We start from the raw sequence: 22,922 nt of genomic DNA on the forward strand, positions 1-22,922 counted from the left end.
TCTTGTCTGGCACTCCTAAGTATAGCTATTTATTGTTCAGTCTAAAATTTTAATTTACTGCCTCACAAGGCTCTTGAGGTGGTTTCCAGCATTAATAAAATCATCATAAAAGCAATAGCATCACTACAGAGGACAGTGTTGAAACTGTAACCACAATAAAACAAAGGTAAAAATCACAATAAAAATAGCATTAAAACAGAAAATACAGTAGCCCTAGTCTTAACAGTGAGTTCCCAAAGTGCAGGATTGGTAGGTCTCCATTTTGAAGGGATAACAAATACATTGTTCATTTCAAGGTAAGAAAACTTAGTGTTGGCCTTTCCAAACCTGGAGAAAAGTTAATAGTAATTTGACTTACTTAAAAAAAGTTCGAAGTGTGCGCTATCATACCTATTGTGACTTTCCCCCCTGCTGTTTATCCTACTGTTTAGTAGGAATAACTTTTCTGCATTGGGATACCTTTTGAAAACTGTACAGGTGAAAACAACTGTAAATTCAATGTATTGTCGAAGGCTTTCACGGCCGGAGAACGATGGTTGTTGTGGGGTTTCCGGGCAATACAGCCCGGAAAACCCACAACAACCAACTGTAAATTCATTTTTCAAAACTGTCATCATTCAGACTTGCAGCAGATCATCCACAGGCTTTGCGGAGTGGAACTTTTCCACTTCCCCCTCTTGCTGCAGTCCACTGAGCCACATGAAATTTTGTTCTGAGGTTGGGGAGTTGTCAGTTCCCAGAGAAAGCATCAAGGGCTTAGTGAAGCGCTGCAGTGTGAATTGGAAATCAACCAAAATTATTGCTCCCATTCCAAAGATGAGCGCTTATTAAGTCTTCAGAATTGCATGGTCATGTAATTTCCACTGGCACACTGTACGTATCAATAGACATTCTATTTATAGTATCAATGCTATGTTTCCTTCTTAAAGATTGTACCCAATTATACAACTTTGTCAGAAATATAGAATGTTTTCAAACACATTGTAAAACTGTGTTTTGGACCTTTAAGAACAATAAAACAAACAGTTTATGTCTAACATACAATCTTTGGAACTGCAGTTTGAGCTGTATTAATGGTTTTTAAAAGAGAGGGTAGATTTGCCAGCTCCTATTTCATGTGAAGACACTTCCAGCTCCTTGTTTATATCTGTTGCATAGAACAAGTCAGCCACCAGACTAACAAATTGCCTGTGCTTTTTGTAAAGACGTCTTACTTATTCTTCATGCAGGTGGAATTATACAAGCAGTCATTTTTGCGTTCCTTGGTGCTTTTTGATAATGTAACAAAGCATTTGTGTTCTTAGTGGCCATGGTTATGTATGCAGTTTGTCATTTTTGCCAGCTAAATGCCACTTTTGATGACTGGCATAAGTAAACATTGTAATACGTGATCCAGACCACAGCCTTCAAAAAAGCCTGGCTAGGAACATTAGTAAATGTTCTATTGCTTAGAAACAAGAAGGCCCAGGATCTAAATAATTTCTTGAGTTACGTCCAGAAGCTTGGGCATATCCTGTGAAATACGTGACTTTATTTCTTCAGCTTTGCCACTCTCTAATATCACGAGCTGCTTTTCAAAGTTGGATTTTAAAGAAGGCTTTTTATGTCGTGAAACAGGGTACTGTAAAAGAGAAACAAGTTAAAAGCTTGTTAACTAGGGGTGCGCACTTGTTTTGAAAATGAATAGAAAACTTGTTTACCACAAAAATGAAGGTGGGGAACAAAAATTGCAAAAGCAATGTAGTAGATCAGTTTTGCATTGGATATATTGACCAGGCACACCTTGTAGAGTTGACAGGTTAGAAAGAGTGGAAGGACTGGAAAGCTCTTCAAGCAGCAGCCACAGCCCCTATGAAGATAGTCTGGATCTGTTAATAAAATCAATGGAAAACCTATAGGATATACATGTTTTTTACTTGCCTTTCAAAAATGGGCACCCTTTCCTCTGTGTTCCAGAAATTGACAGATCTGGTCCCTTCAGGAAGTACCAGAAGCTCCGAAACACTTATGCCATTTGGATGTGAAGGTGCCTTATCAAACCATTGTTCTATCTGGCTCAGAATTGTCTACACAGGCAGAAGGTACCTCTCTGGGATCTCTGGCAGACAGCACCTGCTGTCTGAGATCCTTCAGTTGAACATGCTAAGGTTAGATACTGGGATAGTCTTGCATGCAAAGTATTCTGCATGCAAAGCAGTTCTCCCCACCTAAGCTACAGTTCTTCCCTGAAGAAGTTTCTGGTGCTTAATATTGCTAGGAGTTGTAGAAAAAATATAAAGGATAGCTACTGTTCAGTACAGGCTCAGGCTCACATTGCCTACATAGTGTGTGACCCACTGCTGTGCAGGTCTTTCCTATAGGCTGTGCTGGCTGTCCTCAGTCCAACATTGTCTTATTGGAAAATGGTGACATGAGGAAGAGCCCAGGCATTATCTCCTCTCTCAGGAGGTTTGATGCTACATTCATGCAGGAAGCAGCAGCATTGCTCTAAAATGTGTGAAGAGCTGCCAGAATGGCTTGCATCCCTAAATATTCCTACTGGAGACTAAATCCCACTAACAATCAAAAGCAAACAGTACATGTGAGATTATAGCCTAAGTATACATTCCTGCAGTGGTAACATTTACTTGCCATCCAGATTAGAGAGATTTCAAAATTTGGTAAGATGTTTAATATTAAAGTAAGTATTGCTTTTATAGTACACTAAGTTCACAGATCATAGTAACAGCTAGGAGGGACTTATCACTCTAGAAAGAGACCATCTTTGCTATTCTCCATAGCCTTGTATTGTGTATTGTTGCAACAGGAATATTGCACACAAGTGATGTGCATCCTGTATATTCTACTGATTATTGAACTCCCTCATTCTTCTTAAACCAGTGTAATTATGATGGAAATGTAAGAGACTAACTGCATGCCTATGCATAGTTATTCTAGTCTAAGCCTAATGAGATTAACAATGCACACCTATGTGAAGTTACACATCTCTCAGCTCAATGCCCTTTGACTGCAGTAACTCTGTGTAGGATTGTATTGAAATTCATCTCAGATGCAAATAGTTTGTGGCTTGCCTACTGTCAAGGGAAAAATCATGAATGACCACGCATCTTTAACCACTTTTATAGTTGCCAAAAAAAAAACCCCTTTGCAACATGGGGGTGGGGAGGGAAATCTGGTTGTACAAATCTTTTATGATGGAAGAAAAACATAGTTTTAATATGCTTCTTAGCTGTGTTCTCGCACTGGTTATGTAGCACTAACAATGTTAAATATTATCTGTTCTCTTTCACATTGCCTAAAAATGAGAGAAAAATTAGATTTTCAATATTAACTTTTTACAATGAGAGCCTCTTTAGTTCGTTTTTACCTGCTTTATTTTAAAGCCTCTTAACATTAAAGAAATATTTGTTTTGCTTTTTGGTATGGTTATAAAACAAGAATTGAGTCCACTTAAATTTGCAGGGAAATTGAAAGGCAGCACAAGTATACAACTCCAGGCTGGAAGAGAGTCAATTGAAAACTGGTTATAGTTCGGACAGGAAGTCCCTGTAGACTTCTGTTGTTTGTCAAGAAAAAACAATCCTCTTGAGAATGCAGATGGGAATGCTTGAGAAGCCTGCAGCCTTAGTTTTATACACAGCCCTGCTGAGAGTGTCTCTCAGACCAGACCTCCAGCTAAGCTGTCCTCTCTTATCTCCTCTTCCTGTCAACAAACAAAAAGGTGAAAGGACCAACTTAAATGAATAATAGATAGACATACATTGAGATTGATTAGAAAAGGCTCATGTGTACATTCTTTCTGTACTGAGGAGATCCCTCCTAGAACAGTAAACAAAGATGAGTACAGAAATGCTGTGCAAGAAATTGTCTTAATGATAGCCACCTGTGTGCAGAATGAAATGGAAAGCTATTGTCTTTGAAGTTAAATATATCTGCTATTTTTAATTGGCTATTTTTACATTTTTCATTACTGTGCTTCGTAAGGTATCACTTAGTCTTGCTGTTTATTTAAAAAAATGCACTCTTGGGAACATCATAGACTTTATTGATCTGCTGTTTCTGTGCTGCTTTGCCACAACAAGCTGCTCAGGGAAGCTCTTTGATGATCTCTTTGATGGTACTTACACACATCAAAAATCCTCCTCAAACAGTGATTGTCAATCATGAGTTGACCTTCAATGTGACCCATAAATTTCAGCGCAACTGGCAAACGAAAGCCATGTACTAAGATCAACCAAAATACCATAGAAATAGTTTGCAAGCTTTTGAGTTACCCCCGAACTCTCATCAGGCTGATGATCACAATCTTGATGTAACTAGTATGATCCGGTAAAAGGTAAAGGTGCAAGCACCAAGTCATTACTGACCCATGGGGGGACGTCGCACCACAATGTTTTCTTGGCAGACTTTTTACGGGGTGGTTTGCCATTGCCTTCCCGAGTCATCTACACTTCACCCCCAGGAAACTGGGTACTCATTTTACTGACCTCGGAAGGATGGAAGGCTGAGTCAACCTTGAGCCGGCTACCTGAACCCGGCTTCCGCTGGGATTGAACTCAGGTCATGAGCAGAGTTTGGGCTGCAATACTGCAGTTTACCAATCTACGCCATGGGGCATGATCCGCTCACCACCTTAAATCTTATTCATGTGTATGCAAGATATTGTAGCTATGATTTTTTTCAAATTGTGTGGTGATATACTCCACTTTAAGATGGGTACTTGTACAACATACATTTATCACACTTTGCTAGCAAAGAAATGCCGCTGCAGTTGCTGATGACATTTGGAAGTAAATTATTCTTCTTCACCATACCATACATAGAAAGAAAAATAATGGCTGCCATATCCTGAAAATAGGTACAAATACTTCCAAGAATATGAAGTGACTTTTATACCTGACACTTCCATATATTTCTTTTGAATAAAACGTGGTACATGCTGGTCTAATTTCAGACCATGTCATGTATGTGAGCCTTGCTGTTTTAAAAAGCATAAAAGTCAAATGGTATTTTTAAGACATTTTGAGAACTGAGCGAAAGCCAACAAGGATCCACTTGGAAAATTGTTTTCTAATATAAAAAAGTACCCTTTTTCTGCATGAGAAATCATGTTCTGAAGAGTCCCGTGAACATGTTCAAGTACTTCTGCACATGAGTGGTTATTCCAGATTTATTATAGAAATTGAAATTATTTTTTGACATTATGTATAATGGGCAATGGGAGAAAATATCTCACATTCAAAACTATATTTCTAGTGTATACAACAGTATCTATGTGAAAAATCTTGACCTCTTAACAGTTTCACAGCATTCCAAATATTTAGAATATTCCTTTACATTCTGCCTTTGAACAAAATATGTGTGAGAATCCAACAGTTCTTAACTGGCAGTTTGCCAGTTTAATGTATAAAGTTTTTCAACATTCCATATATTGAACGCTTGATAACATTTCCTTAAAAGTAATACTTTGCATTATTATATTTCGTCCAGTATCCTATTAGTAGTTGTATTTCTCTCTACAGCACATAACATCTCCTATATAATGCTTTCCTTAAATGTAGTATCAGCCTATGCCTGAAGCAGAAATAAGGGCTGAACCAGGAGGAGAGAGAATGGACTATACCATTTCAGAATGCAGGTAGGGAAGCACAATGTTGAATGTTTCCCTTAAAAACAGTCTGCCTGCAAGTAAAAAAACTAGCAAAGAGCATCTGGAATAGAATTTTTCTTCCCGAGGTGCATGGTTTTTTTTGGTTGCAAGGATTTCTTTAAAATGAAGGCAGATTTTTAAAAAAATGGTTCCTTTTTATTTCTTAAAGGTTAACATGTTTTGGTTGTCCCAAAAGGTCGGTGAACATCCTCATGTCTGAAACGATATGATCCATTTTACCAAGTTGTTGTGTTGCATGTGTAGGCCTGGCCTTAAAATGAATTGTGAGAATATTACAATCCTACCAATTGTAGAGAACACAACTTCTCTGCCTCTGAAAGGTAGTATGCTGTCAGAAGTTAACTACTGCAATATCTTTTTCAGCCATTTTGTTCTTTTTGTTAGGGATACAAAAAGGACAAAATGGTTTGCTTTGATCTATGTTGTATAGCATAAAGCAGGACCCCCAGGTATTTTTTACCACATTTTCCTTTTAATGGTCATGGTCACCCCCCTGCCAGGGCTACTGTACACCTGTTCACCATTTAGAAACAAGAGGAAATCCATTTAGTGCATCCTGTTAGGTGAGTTTTAGTGTTTTTTATTGAATGGTGCGCTTTAGTGATGTCAGTGAAAAGGTTAATGAGTTTTGTCTCTGAAAGTGAGGTACAAATGATGTCTGCTAACTATAAGAAGATTTTAAAGCATCTATTTATACTGTGAAAGAAGGTCAGTGAGAGTTTGGTTCCCTGGATGTCAGTGAGAGTCCATTGAATTTATCAGGTCCTCTTGATTGGTTAACAATAAGTTCATCTTCGTTCTTCTGTGCTGACACACATGGGGACTGCGCAGGCGCAGGCCAGCCGCCGGAGAACTTTCCAGAGCTTCCATGGCTCCGAAGGGGCCGTTTGTCGCGCGCCTCAGCGACCGTTTTCCCGCCCAAACGGTCACGTGATCCTCCAGCGACCAACGGCCCCTTCCCTCAGTTCTCCCTTGCCGCCGCTTGACCAACACACTTCAGCCGTAACACCTTAAAAACACCCATATCCGTTACAGCCATCACAGTATTGTGCATTGGAGTTCACAGCGGGGTAGGAGGGAGGGTTGTGTGTCAGCACAGAAGAACTCGATGAACATAAGTTACAGGTATGTTAACCCTGTTTTCATCTTCGTTCTTCTGTGCCTCCACACATGGGAGTGTACCAAGCTTCACACAATAAGGAAGGCGGGGGTGAAGTCCAACACAATTTTATTGAACAAACAAGAACAACAATAAATAGATAAGCATATATACATCTATGTAAAAAACTGTGTAAGGACACATAAATACTCAATATTTACATATATACACACCCCCAGGCACATATATACACACTTTCACTCAAGGGTACCCAACAGGTACGCCAAGAAAGTCATACCAAAACTCCCTCAGGAAAAAAGGGAGTGTAAGACAGCCTTGGCCACAGATACATCCTGCTCCGCATTGACATCAACGGCGTAATGCCTGACAAAGGTGTCTGCAGAGGACCATGTGGCTGCTTTACAAATGTTAACCAGGGGCACCCCCCTGAGGAGTGCCGAAGAGGATGCTTGGGACCGCGTGGAGTGGGCTCTGACATGAAGCGGGCAAGCCACCCCTGCCAGGGAATAGGCCTTGCTAATGGCCGTCACAATCCACCTAGACAGGGTCTGTGAGGAAGCCCTGCTACCCTTGTCCTTGGCCCCAAAACATACAAACAGGTGAGGACTGGAGCGGAATCCCTTCGTCCTATCCAGGTAATAGGCTAGGGCCCTCTTCAAGTCTAAGGTATGGAGGGCCTTTTCCCCCTTAGAGGAGGGTTGAGGAAAGAAAGCAGGCAGTGAGATATCCTGCGAGAGGTGGAAGGCGGACACCACCTTGGGCAGGAACTCAAGGCAGGGACGCAGGACCACCTTGTTGGGATGAAACACAAGAAAGGGAGGGTCAGACCGCAGTGCAGACAGTTCACTGACCCTTCTGGCCGATGTGACGGCCACCAAGAATGCTACCTTGTAGGATAGCATATCCAAGGGGCAGGTAGCCATAGGTTCAAATGGAGGCAACATGAGACGTGAGAGCACCAAGGACAGCGACCACTGAGGCACTGGCGCTGACACAGGTGGGTAAAGATTGTACATGCCCTTAAGGAACTGGCGGGATTGTGGGTGAGAAAACACCGTAGCACCCTCAACTCGGGTGTGAGCAGCTGATATCGCTGCCAGGTGGACCTTGAGGGAGGAAGCCTTCAAGCCCAGGCCACGCAAGTGGCACAAATACTCGAACACAACCCCCAAGGGACTGTTGTCAGGCACCAATCCTCTGGCAAGTGCCCAGAGCTCAAACCTGCGCCACTTGGCCGCATAAGCGCGCCTAGTGGATGGCCGACGAGCATTCAGGAGGACCCTCTGTACCTCGTCAGTAAAGCCTATCGGGGAGGAACGATCCGCCAAGCCGTTAGGTGCAGCTTCCTTGGATCGTGGTGGACCAGGCTCCCGTTTAGGAGAAGGTCTTGCCGAGGGGGCAGACTCACATACGTCCGTTGGGACATCCGCAGGAGCTTCGGGAACCAAACCTGCCGTGGCCAGAAGGGGGCCACTAGAATGCAGTCCGTCCCGTCCTCCTCTATCTTGCACAGGACCCTGGGAATCAAGGGGAACGGAGGAAACATGTAGTGCAAGCCCTGCGTCCACGTAAACTGGAAGGCATCCCCAATAGAGAGGGGGTCGCTCCCTGCCCTGGAACAAAACGTGTGGGCCTTGGTGGTCGCCGCAGTGGCGAACACATCTATCACTGGATGACCCCACATCTGGAAGATCGGCCCAACGCACTCTACGTTCAGTTCCCACTCGTGGTCCAGTAAAGGGACCCTGCTGAGGGCATCTGCCCGGGCATTGTCCGACCCAGCCACGTGTATAGCACGGAGCGACACGCCGTTCTTGATAGCCCACTGCCAAGTGAGTGTGGCTTCCCGGCACAGGGCCATGGACACTGTGCCCCCCTGCTGATTCACGTAGTACATGGCAGTCGTGTTGTCCGTCTGCACCAAGACCTGACGATTTCTCAGCAGTGCTGTAAGAGACACAAGTGCGAAACGAATGGCCCTTAGTTCAAGCACATTGATATGGAGGGTCTTTTCCCTGTCAGACCAGACATCTTGCACAGACACATCACCACAGTAAGCCCCCCATCCCATCAGAGAGGCATCAGTGGTAACCGTGATGTCATGGTGTTGATACCCAAAAGGGGTCCCTCTAAACAAGTTGTCTTCAGACAGCCACCAGTTCAAGGAGGAGAGGATGACCCTCGGGATAGAGAATTTGAGGGACGGAGGGTGTAGCAGAGCATCATACCTCCGCACAAACCAGTTCTGGAGAGGGCGCATACGCAGCCTAGCGAAAGGCACCACAGAGGTGGCCGCTGCCATATGCCCTAGTAAGCACTGGATAGTGCGCACAGACTGGAACCGGTTCCTTTTAAACATGGACACTAGACCCCTTAGGGACCGAGCCCTCTCCAAGGGGAGCAGGGCCTTACCCTCCACAGAGTCTAACAGTGCACCAATGTAGGACACTTTGCAGTTGGGCACCAGTTTGGATTTCTCCAAGTTCACCAGGAGCCCCAGGCGTTGGCAAGTGCTAAGTACCAAGCCAATGTCCTGCACCAGCCTAGACTCCGATTCAGCCACGATGAGCCAGTCATCGAGGTACGGAAAGATGGTACAGCCTTCTTCCCGTAGGAAGGAAACCACAGGGGCCACACATTTAGTGAACACTCGTGGGGCAGTGGACAGGCCAAAGGGGAGCACCTTATACCGGAAAACCCGTTGCCGGTAAACAAAGCTCAGGTACTTCCTGTGCTCCTTCCGTATGCCCACGTGAAAGTATGCGTCTTTTAAGTCAAGAACCGCAAACCAATCCCCCTGTTTCAGCAAGGCGATCACAGCCGCCAACGTTACCATTTTGAATTTGGTCACCTTGAGGAAGGCATTAAGGTCCCTCAGATCTAAGATGGGACGTAAGCCCCCATCCTTCTTAGGGACCAGGAAGAACCTAGAGAAGAATCCCTTTACAGAGTCCTCATAGGGCAATTCTTCCACAGCACCCTTGGCCAAGAGCGACACGATCTCCGCATCCAGCTCGGCCATAGTGTTATTGACAGCTGTCAGGGGTGAACTGCATCTAGGCAGCTCAACGAACTCCAGCCCGTATCCCAGTTCAACAATAGTTAAGACCCATGAGTCAGATGTTATTGACTCCCACTCAGAGAGGAGTGGACTAAGTCTGTCCGAAAAGTTCGGGGATACGGCTGGCGTGACCCGTCAGTACTGCCTCCCGGTGCCCTGCTGATCCTTCTGCTGGGCCGGTTGTTGTGCCGGACGAGGCTTGAAGGGCCGACGCCTCCTCTGCTGTTGTGCGGGAGGGTAGGGCCGCTGTTGGTAGGCAGGATACTGCTGGTAGCCCGGCCGCTGTTGCTGGTATCGGCCCTGGTAATGGTAAGGGCCAGATCGGGGAGCGTACCGTGACCTGGAGGAGGGCTTGTCCGCTGGAGCCAGACCCAAAGACCGTGCCGTCTGCCGGTCCTCCTTCTTTTTCTTCAGGGTCTCGTCGGTCGCTTTGGAAAAGAGCGAGTCCCCCTCAAATGGCATGCTCTCCACTCTGGAACGCACCTCTTGGGACAGGGCCGTAGACCGCAACCAGGAGTGGCGCCTGAGGACCACCGCCGAAGCCATCCCTCTAGCAGCAGTGTCAGCAGCGTGGCTCCCAGCGTTCATCTGCTGCTTAGACAGCCTCACAGCCTCTGTCTGCAGCAGGGACACCACAGCCTTTTGCTCAGGAGGGAGGTCTCGTGTATAGGATGCCAACTTCTCCCAGAGGTACAGCTGGTACCCTGCCATGATGGTCTGATAGTTGGCAATCCTCAGACCCAGGGAAGAAACAATGTACTGGCGCCTGCCCATGGCATCCAGTTTCTTGCCCTCCTTATCGGCAGGTACCGAGGAGTGACCCGATCGCCTGGGGTTGAACTCCTCTGTGACCAAGGAGGAAGGTGGAGGGTGCTTCACCAGCGCCGGCCAGGTACCCTGCTTGATTTAGTGTGGCATTGGAGGCAATGCTTGAAGAGAGCCTTTGAGGCCATCTTCAGGGGCACGCGAAAGGAAGGTCAAAAACAGTCCGAGTCAAATTACCGAGTCCACAACAAAGTCCAAACGAGATCCGAAGAATAGTCGAGGTCACGAAGTCCGAAGTCAAAAGCCAAGCAATCAGTCAGAATAAAGCACGAAGCGCAAAAGCACAGAGCAACGAAGCTCACGTTCTCTCCAAGCGGCGGCAAGAAGAGAACTGAGGGAAGGGGCCGTTGGTCGCTGGAGGATCACGTGACCGTTTGGGCGGGAAAACGGTCGCTGAGGCGCGCGACAAACGGCCCCTTCGGAGCCATGGAAGCTCTGGAAAGTTCTCCGGCGGCTGGCCTGCGCCTGCGCAGTCCCCATGTGTGTCAGCACAGAAGAACTCGATGAACATAAGTTACAGGTATGTTAACCCTGTTTTACAATGCATTCTACTGTGTTTTTTGTGTACTAGAATTAACTGCTATGCTTGACTTTTGCCTGCTTCTGTTGAAGTGATGTTTTAATCCTTGAAAATTAAAGATTAGGATTAAGTGAGTTTCATTGTAAGATGTGTCTGCCATTGCGTATGGGTTAGTCACTGAGTTTGTTGTATAAAAATAATTTCTTTTTACCTAGATTATCAACCTGTTCTGGTTCATTAAGAAGTAGGAAGAAATTTGCCTAGAAAAGAGCTTGACCACTTCTTTGTACAAAATTGAGTTAATAGCCAACTTGCATATAGATTGTGATGTAATATGAATGTGTGATTTCATCATGGATTTGCAATGTGCATACACTGGAAAACTGAGGTGAATGTTTGTTTTTCCAACATATGTATATTTTTTTAAATGTACAGTTCTAACTTGTTGACGTCTACAAGATGTTTTTATACAGAAGTTCATAACATGTATAGTAACTCAGTTGGTCCTTCTAGATGACAATTTCTTGGCAATGTCTATTTACTTTGTCTTTCCTCCTTCTTGTCATGTGTCTTTTGTCCAGCTTTAAGAGTTATCATCTCATAGTGCCATCCTAAGCAGAGTTACACCTTTCTAAGTCCATTAAAGTCATGGACTTAGAAGAGTAAACTAGTAAACAAGACAGCCAGTTTGGTGTAGTGGTTAAGAGCGCGGGACTCTAATCTGGAGAACCGGGTTTGATTTTCCATTCCAAGTGGGGTTGGGTGAACTTGGGTCAGTCACAGCTTTTAGCTCTCTCAGCCCCACCCACCTCACAGGGTGTTTTGTTGTGGGGATAATAATAACATACTTTGTAAACCATTCTGAGTAAGTGTTAAGTCATCATGAAGGGTGGTATATAAATCAAATGTTGTTGTTGTTGATATTGTTGTTGTTGTTAAGATGACACTGTCAGAGTAGGAACTTGTTTGATAATTTAGTTTGGTAATGTGTGATGAACCAACATATAAAGGAATTAATCAATACCAAAGTATTAATTTCTCCTTTCAGGAAGATCCCTAACTTCCTGGGGTAGTTTTTTAGGGCCCAGAGGTACTGTAGCCAGAGAAAATTTGGCATGTGCTGGCACCCACGCACATGGGAATTGTTGGATCCTAGCCACAATGTGTGGTGAGGATCCAATATAGGTTTATGTATCACAGGGTTTAAATTGCTTACTGGGATAAATTTATATGTCTCCAGACCCTATTTGTGAAATGCCTAGCATTCAACTCCTGACTATTTTTATGGGAAGTAAATGAGTTGGCATTTGTGCTAGTTATTAACGTCAGTAAAGGGTCTGTAAAATTGATACTCTTTGAAGCTAAAATACAAGCACTATTTTAAATATACTGCTTGTGTTTTAGCCTCAAAAGAATATCAGTTTGATGGTAGCCAAGCTGCATTAGACCTAACTAAAATAAAAATTGCATTTGAAGGCAATTGTTCCCAAAAATATATATTTCAAGAGTATATGTCTTTTCCTTGAATACAGCTCTAGAAGTACTAGATTTCAGAAGCTCTAGGAGAGTAGGCCATGTGGTGGTAGGGCTGCAGTTGGAATCTCCAGTCCTCCCTCTTGCTCCTCTGCACTTTGTCCATTATGCGTGCGATTCTCCTGCATCTGAAGAGTTCATCTCCTATCTTACTACAGAGTGCCTAAAGCATTGTGCAAAAATTCAGCCAGACTGTATAAGGAAAGAGAGATGCAGTTCAGAGGATAAAAAGTTTTCCCCAAAACAATTTAATGGAAGTAGTTAGGGTTAAACCTCCTCTTCCTAGTAGACAGGGCAATAGTAACCTCAATGCAGTACAGCAGTGATTATCAGTATCGGTAATTTCTTCAGTGGAGGGACAGAGACCAGCCCCCAAAATGGTTCAGGATAGGTTTGTGCCACTTACTGTAGGGATCATTTATGGACATGAGAAGATGATTAACATCTCTTTTCTTTTGATTCCCCAAGCAATTACAGAGTTTAAATCTTTCTATTAATTGAGGGCCTTTCTTGTTACTTTGTTGAGCTCTGCACAAAACAGATTTGCAGGTGGAGTCCTTTCTCATCCCAAAGACGTAAAAATTCTGTTAACAGCCATATAATATCAGCTGTATCTGCTATGTGGTACGTTATATCTCTATTACAATATTAGGCTTTAAGAGGTCGATGTTTTTCTCCTTTACGCACAAGACACTTTTCAAAGTAACTAAAGTTTACAAAGTGAAGGGAGCCCATTCAATCTGTTCATGAAAGGATCTTTTGTTGTACACATTGGGGCTTGAGCATAATGATACAATGTAGCTCCGATTTAAAGGTGTTGGAGGATGGTGCTTCTTTGCAAAGCTAGGCTTGGCCAATGGATTATTTGGTCATCTAATAGTTTTCGACTAAACTAAAGGATCTTGCCCCTGTTTGCACCTATCTGAATAAGCCTCATGGGGTTCTACTTCACATGAAGGGCAACTGCCGAATGAAAAGTCTGCATGTACAGGTTTTCAGGTGCAATGCAACATGTCACTGTGATTTTGCGTTCCTCTGCATCTCTATAACATGAGCTCTGTTCTAAGAGAAAATGGAATTGAAGAAAACTATGAACAGTCAGAAGAAAGGCTTGTGGAAATACAGGTTGTTGATATGGCCAGGGGAGTTGCAAGGAATCCAAGGCTATCACCTGCTGCACCCTCCAAAATTCCACAGGCCAGTTTATATATAGAATCATAGAATCATAGAGTTGGAAGGGGCCATACAGACCATCTAGTCCAACCCCCTGCCCAGTGCAGGATCAGCCTAAAGCATCTCTGACAAGTATTCATCCATATACTCCACACGACAGTGTTACAGACTATGCAAGCCAGGTGCACTGCAGGATGATGCTTACTTACATACCTCTGATGACGGCAGCTATTCAAAGTAAGGTTTGGATGCCAGTCAGCTGACCAGTCAGACATCAAGCCTATATGAACATACATGACATGGCCTCCTAATGAGTCACACCAATAGCTTGTTGGATGAATATGTACACTGATGGCAGAGGTTCTGGCACAAGACGTTCCTCACTGTCTCAGTTAGGAGTAGATATTCCACCCAATTAAGCTACATGTCCTAGCTTCTCCTACTGGTTTTTGGTTAAATTAACTACATGCATCTCTAAACAGGAATGGAGTGTCCAGGAGAGAGCAACCATACTCGGTCATTACAATGACATAGGTCTAAGTGTAACAGCTAGCCAGAATTTTAGGTGGGGGTGATAGCTAAATGCATGCATGTAATACACATGCAAGCGCTATAAATGATTCATCATTCACAGGATGAAGCACTTATAGGGCATGCATGGGTATTACATGCAAGTGCATGCACAGTATGCTGCTCCATCCAGTGTTGTTTATTAATAAGAGAGCCATGTAGATGGGTAGCATCATTTGATGGTTCATCTTCAATGCGTTTGTCTGCATAGATGTGAAAGTCTTCCTTTCATTCAGACAAACCAGACTCCCCATTGTTGATCCCTATATTCTTTCCCAGGCAATTTTTAAGACAGCACATCTGCCTGTTTTTCTTGCTTGAGGATGAGAGACATAGGAGATGAGACCCCCACTAAGTCCGTAGACAGGGAAAAATCAATCCTTTAATAAAGGAACATCGTTTTGTATATATTCAGAAGCCTTTTAAGCTTTTTTAAAAATGACTTTTCGTCCCTTTCAGAAAAAGAACTCTGCATATGCTTAGAGCCAACCTGCCTTAAGTGCCAGACTAAGTAAAAGCTCACATAGGTGACAGATTCACAGAAAGTAAATTCAGTAGCATTTGCTGTGGAGAAGAGGCCCTCCATGAGAAGTGGATGGTACTCCTTAAAGCTGGGGATACTTTGTGGCCTTTTATAAATTTCTTTGTTCTTTACCAAAAAAGTGTTTGACATATTTGGTCAAATGCTACTGCTAATTCAAAGACCAGCAGTATGGATCGTCAGAGATAAGACAGGTCTGGGATTTGATCTAACTTTGATCTACCTGCAAGAAGTTCTCCAAATGTTTCTGCTCCATCAGAGCCTCATAGAAGAGAACTATAGCAAGGTTGCCTGCATCTGTATGCTTTGTTCTCTTGTGTCATTATACCAATCCCTTCTCATATGCAACTAACAGTACTAACAGATTCTGTACATTCCTTGCTGCTAAAAGTTGCCTGATAACCCCTTCATTAAATGTGAAACTACCAACATGTGCTGGTGGACTCAGAATTCAAGGAACCATGCACCTTGTCTGTGGAGGATATAGCAGCAGCACAAAAATTGTGTTGAAAATTTGGAAGTTAGAGTGCTGACAGGTTTGGAATAGGAAAACAAACATCAGTGCTTGGACAGGGTCCTGGCCAAGGGGCAAAGATTGACATCTGCCATAGACATGGAGTAGAAAGATCAGAAATAAACTGGATGTACAGGGATGAGCAAGAATCATCATACCCCTTCCTAGACACACAACTTAAGTGGCAATGCAGAGAATGGGGAACTAGAGCCCACTTTTCCAAACTGGAGTATGTTTGTGTGTGACCTGCATGCAGCTGAACTACGTATTTAACGATTTTCTTATTCCATGTTGTCATTCCCAATATTTAGTGGGAATCTCCATAGTTGTCCTAGTACAATGAAAGGATCACGAAGACAGAAGGGATGCATTGTAGTTCTGTCATCTTTACTGCTTTAGAGAATGTGAAAGAGCTCATTTATGATAGTACCTAGCTACAGGAATGCAACCAAGTCATCACATGATCACTGGATTCATGATTACTGGACTAATCATGAATCAAATTAATGATGTTACCTGGTTGTGGAATGAATTAGGGATTACTAAATGTAAAGCTGCATGCAGGGTCGCTGTAGTTCAACAGAAATCTTTTAAAAACAAAATCCAATGGGAGGCTGCTGAATTGGAATTCATATGCAAATTTGACTCTGTCAAGCTGGGACTGAATAGGGACTATGAATGGTTATCACATTATCACAGGTAACAGATCTCCTTTACAGAGGCGGGGTCTGGGGGAGCCCAGTGGCACCTGGCATGGGCTTTCAGGGACCACAGTTCTCTTTGTCAGATGCATCTGACGGGCAGAGCTGTGGTTATCGAAGGCTTATACTGCATTGGAATTGAATGGTCTAGCTGTTTTACTGCTACAAACTAACACGGCAAACTCCTTTGAAACCTCACACCAAAAGGAGATGTTTACATTTACTAGCAAAGGAATGTTTTGGTTGCATCCTCCCTCTCCCCTCTTAATTGCATCTTCACTCTCCTCCCCTCTTCCCCCCTCCTCTTCTATATTTGACCAGTTTCTGTACCATGCATCTGATGAAGAGAACTTGATTCTCGAAAGCTTATGCTACAATAAAATTGGTTAGTCTTAAATGTGCTACTGGACTCTTTTTGATTTTGCTACCACAGACTAACACGGCTAACTCCTCTGCATCTGTAAAGTTCTATGAGTTCTCATTTCTTTAAACTTTCTTTTCTGCAACTGTATGCAAAAATAAGTAATACTTGTTTCAGATTGTGCTTGGAAATTTAATTACATTGTTATTTGACTATGTAAAAAACTGATTAAACTGTGAAGTTATTTATCCTTCAGCCTATGGTTAAAGTCCAGCTGGCTCCTTTTTCTTCCACAAAATAGTGGAAAGCAAATATACATTAATATAGAAATAGAAATGTTGAGGATTGATGGTGGTCTAAAATAAAAGTGTAGTCCAGGCACTTGGTTGCAACATAAACATCACTTTTCCCTAGAAGAATGGTTCTCTGGGACATAGTGCATTAATCTGAGCTGTTGTTTGGTTTGTTAAATTGTCATTACTAATTTGGTTATTTTGGCAAGCCTGCAGACATACTGATATTTTAAAAGATGCTGGGAGATTAGAGGCTGTGCTAATAATAGTAACTTGGTTTACTAGCAAGGGCATCAGTGGTGACTGTGGTTCTCTAGGAACTCATGAAACCCTGGCCTTGATGCTCTGTTAATTTCCGGAAAGCAAAGGAACTTTGACACTTTCCCACTTCCTATTTTGATGGTGCAGCAAGCATAGTGGTCTGCATACTCTGCCATTCGTTGTTCATTCAGAAACATAACATTTCCTTTTAATGATTGATTAAAGAAGGGAAGTATAAAATGGTTTAAGGATGTAGCTTATATTTTGGACAAAGCTCTTATGGATAACTTGTTCTGGGAAGAATTAGATGACAGTTTAATGTTGAAGAATTAGATGACGGTTTAATGTTGTTTCATTGACACACTTCAAAAATAAGCGTACATTTTCCTAACATGAAAATGATAGAAAAGAGCTAGCACCTGTAAGACTAACAACATTTGTACTAGGGTATGAGCTTTCGTGAGTCACAGCTGTACCCTTGTTCTTTTTTACTGCTACAGCCAGATTAACACAGCTACCTATCATGAAAATGACAGAATATTATTGTTAAAGGACAAAGTACACCCACAATTTGTCAGATTTACAATAATCAATTTTTATTATTTTAATTTGTGAGTTGTTGAAGATACTCATTTTAATCGATTTGGACATACAGAGTGGCATCCAAATGTTATGTATGGCAATTTGCCTTGGATAATAAATAAAAGATTTTAAAAACAAGTGAAGCCCTTTATGGCTTACATTGTTTTTTCTTCAGAGTTGCTTTGATTTACTAGGTTTCACTAGAAAAATAGTTTTGAACAGAAGCAGGCTGAGATAGCATCAAGGCCAGATATTAAAGAAATGATATCCTAAACAATGTCATTCCACAGAAAGATTAGTAGATGAAACGTAGTGCTCAAAAATGGGAAAATGTCCTTCCCAAAGTACGTACCTGGTTCTAAATCAATGGACTAAATATGCTAGCCTTCTCTTTTTGTAAATGTATTTCCCAGAGTTCCATAGGCAAATGGAAAGGAGAATGGAACCAATTTATAAATTGTTTTATCCTGATTATGACTTAACTAGGAAATTCATTAAACAAATTAATCCATTAATTTCTTTAATGAATTTCTTTAATTTATTAAGAAATTCATTATTACTTAACTAGGGAATCCATTCATCTGGCAGGTGCTCCAAAATCCTCAGATCTTTTAACAAGATATTGTAGGAAACTATTCAACAGTTGCTTCATTAAGTACAATTGTATGTGTTTTTCATTTGTCAACCAGCACTGATATTGAGAAGTGGAATATCAAAATAATGAATATAAGCCTTTTTCTAATATAGGAAAATAGTGGTTACATTTACATAAAAATTCTTCTGTATAAATGAACAGTAAATACTGCAAAGAAGGCTTCTTTTAGGTTATTAAATACAGCTTTATATATTCTTCATTGCCTTCCAAACATTGTTCTTCTATACTTTTTACATATGCAAATGATCAGCTACTTTAACAGGACACATAGAAATTGGTTCCTGCATACTTGCTGAGAGAATCAAGTTCCAATGAAAAAACAGTCATTGCATAAATGTTCGGTGGATTATCCGTTTAAAATCCACTTCTGTGGTGTTGTTTGCAGTATTTGCAGCCTCTGATAAAAAATACACTGAGTATTAAATGTGAACTTGTGAGAGCTCAATCCTAAACAGGTCTACTCAGAAGTAAATCCAGTTTATTCAATTGGGTTATTCCTAGGAAAGTGTTTTTAGGATTGCAATTTAGGACAGCAATCTTAAACATACTGGGAGTGAGTCCCATGGAGCTAAACATACAATTTACTTCTGAATAAACGTATGGAAGATCTCCTGTGCCCATTTTACTGGCTTATAGCACAAATATTGTATCATGTGACAGACTGCAAGGTTACTATGCAATTGCTGTTCAGATTTTTCTGGTAGAGTTCATTAAGCTGGTATAATTATAGTGTTCTGTACCGCAGGAAACTGTCAATTTTGTCATATTTTCTATAAAGGCTACTTGTTTTCAGACTTGTTTCACTGTGTATAATTTAGCATAAACTGCATAAAGACTTTGAGTAAACTCTGTATTGAGTTTTTTTAACCCACATACTGCTCTCTCTCAAACACAGCATAATAGTCATTCTGCCATTTCCCCCTAAATGTAAGTCATTGCAGTCTTATGCAGTTACTCATTTAAGCACTGAAAGTTGGTAAGGGAATAAACTAAATGTTTACTCATCTAAGCATGGAAACTTGGGGAGAGAATAATATAAATATTGTTTACAGTAAAGTTTGCTTTCCACAACAGCTCTTATTCCATAATACTAGCCTTAAACTGTCTTCTTGTCACATGTATACTTTGTAGAATATCCTGTGAGAATTACACATTTTTAACCACAGTGAGAAGCCACAGTTCCTGTAACGTGTATATTCTCAGTCTCCTTCAAAAGCGGAGGCAACATTCTTCTTATACATTATGCATAGTTTACATTTACATTTTTTGCTAATTTTGCATTATATAAAACAGCCCTTAGTGGTTTTCAGAACTGTAGCTCCAACTAAATTCCACTGAAATCCCTGTGTCTAGGAGCACAGTATCACATATGAAACCTTGTGTGTATACATGGATCTGTGTAGCATTCTGAAAATGTAACAGAGGTAGAAATAAAGTATTTACTGTTATCTGCAAAACCAACTTGGAGAGCTTTTGCTGGAAAATGGAGGATGCATTTTAAGCAAATCATCAGAGGATCAGGAAGATCCTCACAATGGGTTTTTCAGAGCTATAAACAGCCTGTCATCGTTAACAAACTTGTTTGAAAAGTATTCAGTAAATTGTTCAGAAACAGTTAGTACAGTATATTATAAAACACAAGTGTATGTTTAGAAAGCAATTATATTGTTTTTACCTTCATCAGCCATTGAGTGTTATTTTCCAGGATGTTTTCAAGCAGCTGCAGTTTTTGTGTAGAATCATCATAATCTAGAGGTGCATCCCGCTGCACAGCATTAGGCACATAGGTAGTTGAAGAAGATCGGCAATTGTCCATCTCAGGCAGAAGAAAAGTATAGCTACATGATCCATGCTGGACTTGGTACTGCTTCTTGCCTATAGTTTCTGTGTTTTTCTGAAAGGAGTTGTATCCTGAAGCTAGAACAAGACCGCAGCTGAGAATAAAATAAATAGGGGACTGCATTTTGACTCTTGTTAATCAGCAGATGTCAGCCCTTGAATATTGTTGAAGAACTAAAGTTATAAATGTTGTTTCTTGCAGCTACCAGTGTCTCTCTGTGATGTGTAGATCTGGCAAAAGAGTCTTGGTTCCTTGTTGTGTCTCTGAAGTAGCAAGCGTGGTTATTTTCTGCTCAGCTGTGTAACAAACTGTCACATGCAGATCTGTCTCAGCTGCTGTGAGAGATGTGTCCAATACCCAGCTTTCATGCTTTGTTATAGAGGGCTTTTTAAAAAAGAGAACAGCGTAGTGCTTTGCTATCTAAATTAATCACTGTCCTTCTGATGTGTTGATAAGAGAAGTTAAGCATGTGTCGCTAAATACTCCTCCCTCCTGGTGTATCGTTATCTTCCTCTAGAGGGGGTCCATTGAAGGAAGCACAGAAATCAGAGCATAATGTTCATTCAAGAAACTGCTCTGGGAAAATTGAACCAATTACAAGACGCCTGTGACTCACCTATATACATTCCCAGTTAGGGATCTCAAAGACAGTTGTATAATCAGTCCTTTAAAGACCAATATTCAGTTCACTAATCAGTCTTTTAAATATTTTTTATTTTTAACTGAGTATTTAGCTGTTATTTTTAATAGTTTTAAAAGTATAGTCACATACATTCCTTCTTGTTGGAGAGATGGGAAAAGTCCCTTTGAGCTTAATTTTAAGTCAACAATGTGTGATTTATTTAGTATATTGTGCAAATCAAGTCCTGTTTCCCATCAGACAAACAAGCATGCACTTCATACATGCATTTATATCTTGACTTTGTATCCTGTAGAACAAACCATGAGAACATTCAGCTATTACAAAGTAAAGCCCTGATAGTCTTTCAGGAGAAAATATATAATAGCCAGTTCTCAGTGTTTTATTTATGCTATGCTGAACATGACCAAGATACTGAACACCGAGAATGGCTTTATAAAGAAATTCAATAACTTTTTAGGCCTGCTTCCCTGTCCCCGCCTAAATGAGAAATTGGGGTAGGGAGTCAATTTGCTTCCCACCCTCTGTCCAGAAGTTTGTTTGGGTAGATGAAAATAATGTTGGGGCCAGGGGCTGAAAGAAATTCAAAGAATGGTGGTGGGGGTGACAGCCATTCCTTCAACACACCCGACCATCTTTCAGATATTTCATGACAAACCTTACCATTAAAGAAACACTGGCATGATTTTTTTTTCTGCAGGACCATTTTGTTAAACTCTGTGGAAATATATTTCCACATGACAGTGTGACAGCGAAACTGCATGAGGGCAAATGCTCATCCCAAAGAAGGACCTGCTGTGCATGCTATACAAGAACAAGTTGTGACACACATAATAAAAGTGAGTTATGAAATTACAAGGCTCTTGAAGAAGCTGAGTAAAAACTTCAACAGAAATTTTGAAGAAAATGTCTAAAGAAAATGACTGTGTGAAACCATTATTTCACATCACTAGAAGCATCTGTGACAAAAGAGAAAGGCACTTTCATTTGGTTCCCTCCTCACGGTAGCCCTGGGCAGCATGGCTTTTAATCTACATGCAAATTATATTGTGAATGCCCTTAAGTATGTACTTCATAGGATACAAGCCAATATTTTTTCATAACTATTTATTTAGATACTTATAAACCACTTTTTCCATTGGGAATCCAAAGAGACCTACAACATCATTCTTTCCTCATTCATTTCTATCCTCACTGCAAAGACCTTGTGAGGTAGTTAAGCTGGGAAGAGACTGAGTGCCCCAAGGTCGCTCAGCAAGCTTTTATGCCCCAGTGGGGATTTGAACCCGAGTCTCTCAAATTCTACTCTGATACAATAATCACTACTCAGTAGCCACTAGAGTACACTGACTGCATATGTCAAGTTTTCAATGGCTTGTTCAATTGCTCTTGGATTTTCACTCATATAGCTTAAAATAAAGAGAGGTTTAGAATCTATCCATTGATCCACAAAATTATTACATGTATATAGACTCAACTGTTTTATCGGTCCATTTCAAGCATTTTTTGCTTATTGCAGAGTGCTCCACCCCAGAGATCACATTTCTATTTCAACAATTGGATTTATGTTACAAGAGCCCCTCTGCAAATCTATAGCGCAGTACTTCAGCAGTTACGAATGCAACTCTCTCTAGCCAAATGAATATAAAAGATTTGCCATCTCACACCTTGCTAGATTGTCCCACTTGATGTCAGAGACTAAGAAAGCCAAATGCCTAGAGTTTTTTCTTCTTTGCTTGATCAGGAAGAGTGAGAATCCCAAGGGGATGGACTCTCAAAGGGGAAAATTAAAAATTCTTAAGTGGAAGAACATGTCTTCCATCTTGCTATTCTCTTTAGATGGGCACAAGTATGAAGGTGTCTGAAGAAGGGAGTTCTGGCTCTCAAAAACTTACACCCTGAAAATCTTGTTGGTTTCTAAGGTGCCACTGGACTCAAATCAAGCATGAAGAACTAAGCCTTTACCTAGGGACTCCATCTTGTCCATGTGATGAGAAAGAAGATGGAGTCCAACTCTGAGAACTATGGTAATGATGGACTTTTAAAAGCTGCTTTAAGAAT

The 22,922-nt window shown here is 41.5% G+C and overlaps 2 protein-coding genes across 2 annotated transcripts in view; one reads left to right on the forward strand and one right to left on the reverse strand.

Moving 5' to 3' along the window:
• The window catches only part of ANGPT2 (angiopoietin 2), a 48,958-nt gene extending 28,339 nt beyond the window's left edge, over positions 1-20,619 (reverse strand). Inside the window, exon 1 of the mRNA XM_054980138.1 lies at positions 20,057-20,619. Coding sequence (XP_054836113.1) covers positions 20,057-20,344 — 288 coding nt within the window. The 5' untranslated portion in view covers positions 20,345-20,619. The remainder of the gene's footprint in view (positions 1-20,056) is intronic.
• Positions 1-22,922, forward strand: part of MCPH1 (microcephalin 1) — a 137,809-nt gene that overhangs the window by 82,369 nt on the left and 32,518 nt on the right. The window lies entirely within an intron of this gene.

The sequence above is a fragment of the Eublepharis macularius genome, chromosome 1 (genome assembly GCF_028583425.1).
Source record: "Eublepharis macularius isolate TG4126 chromosome 1, MPM_Emac_v1.0, whole genome shotgun sequence".
Lineage (NCBI taxonomy): Eukaryota > Metazoa > Chordata > Lepidosauria > Squamata > Eublepharidae > Eublepharis > Eublepharis macularius.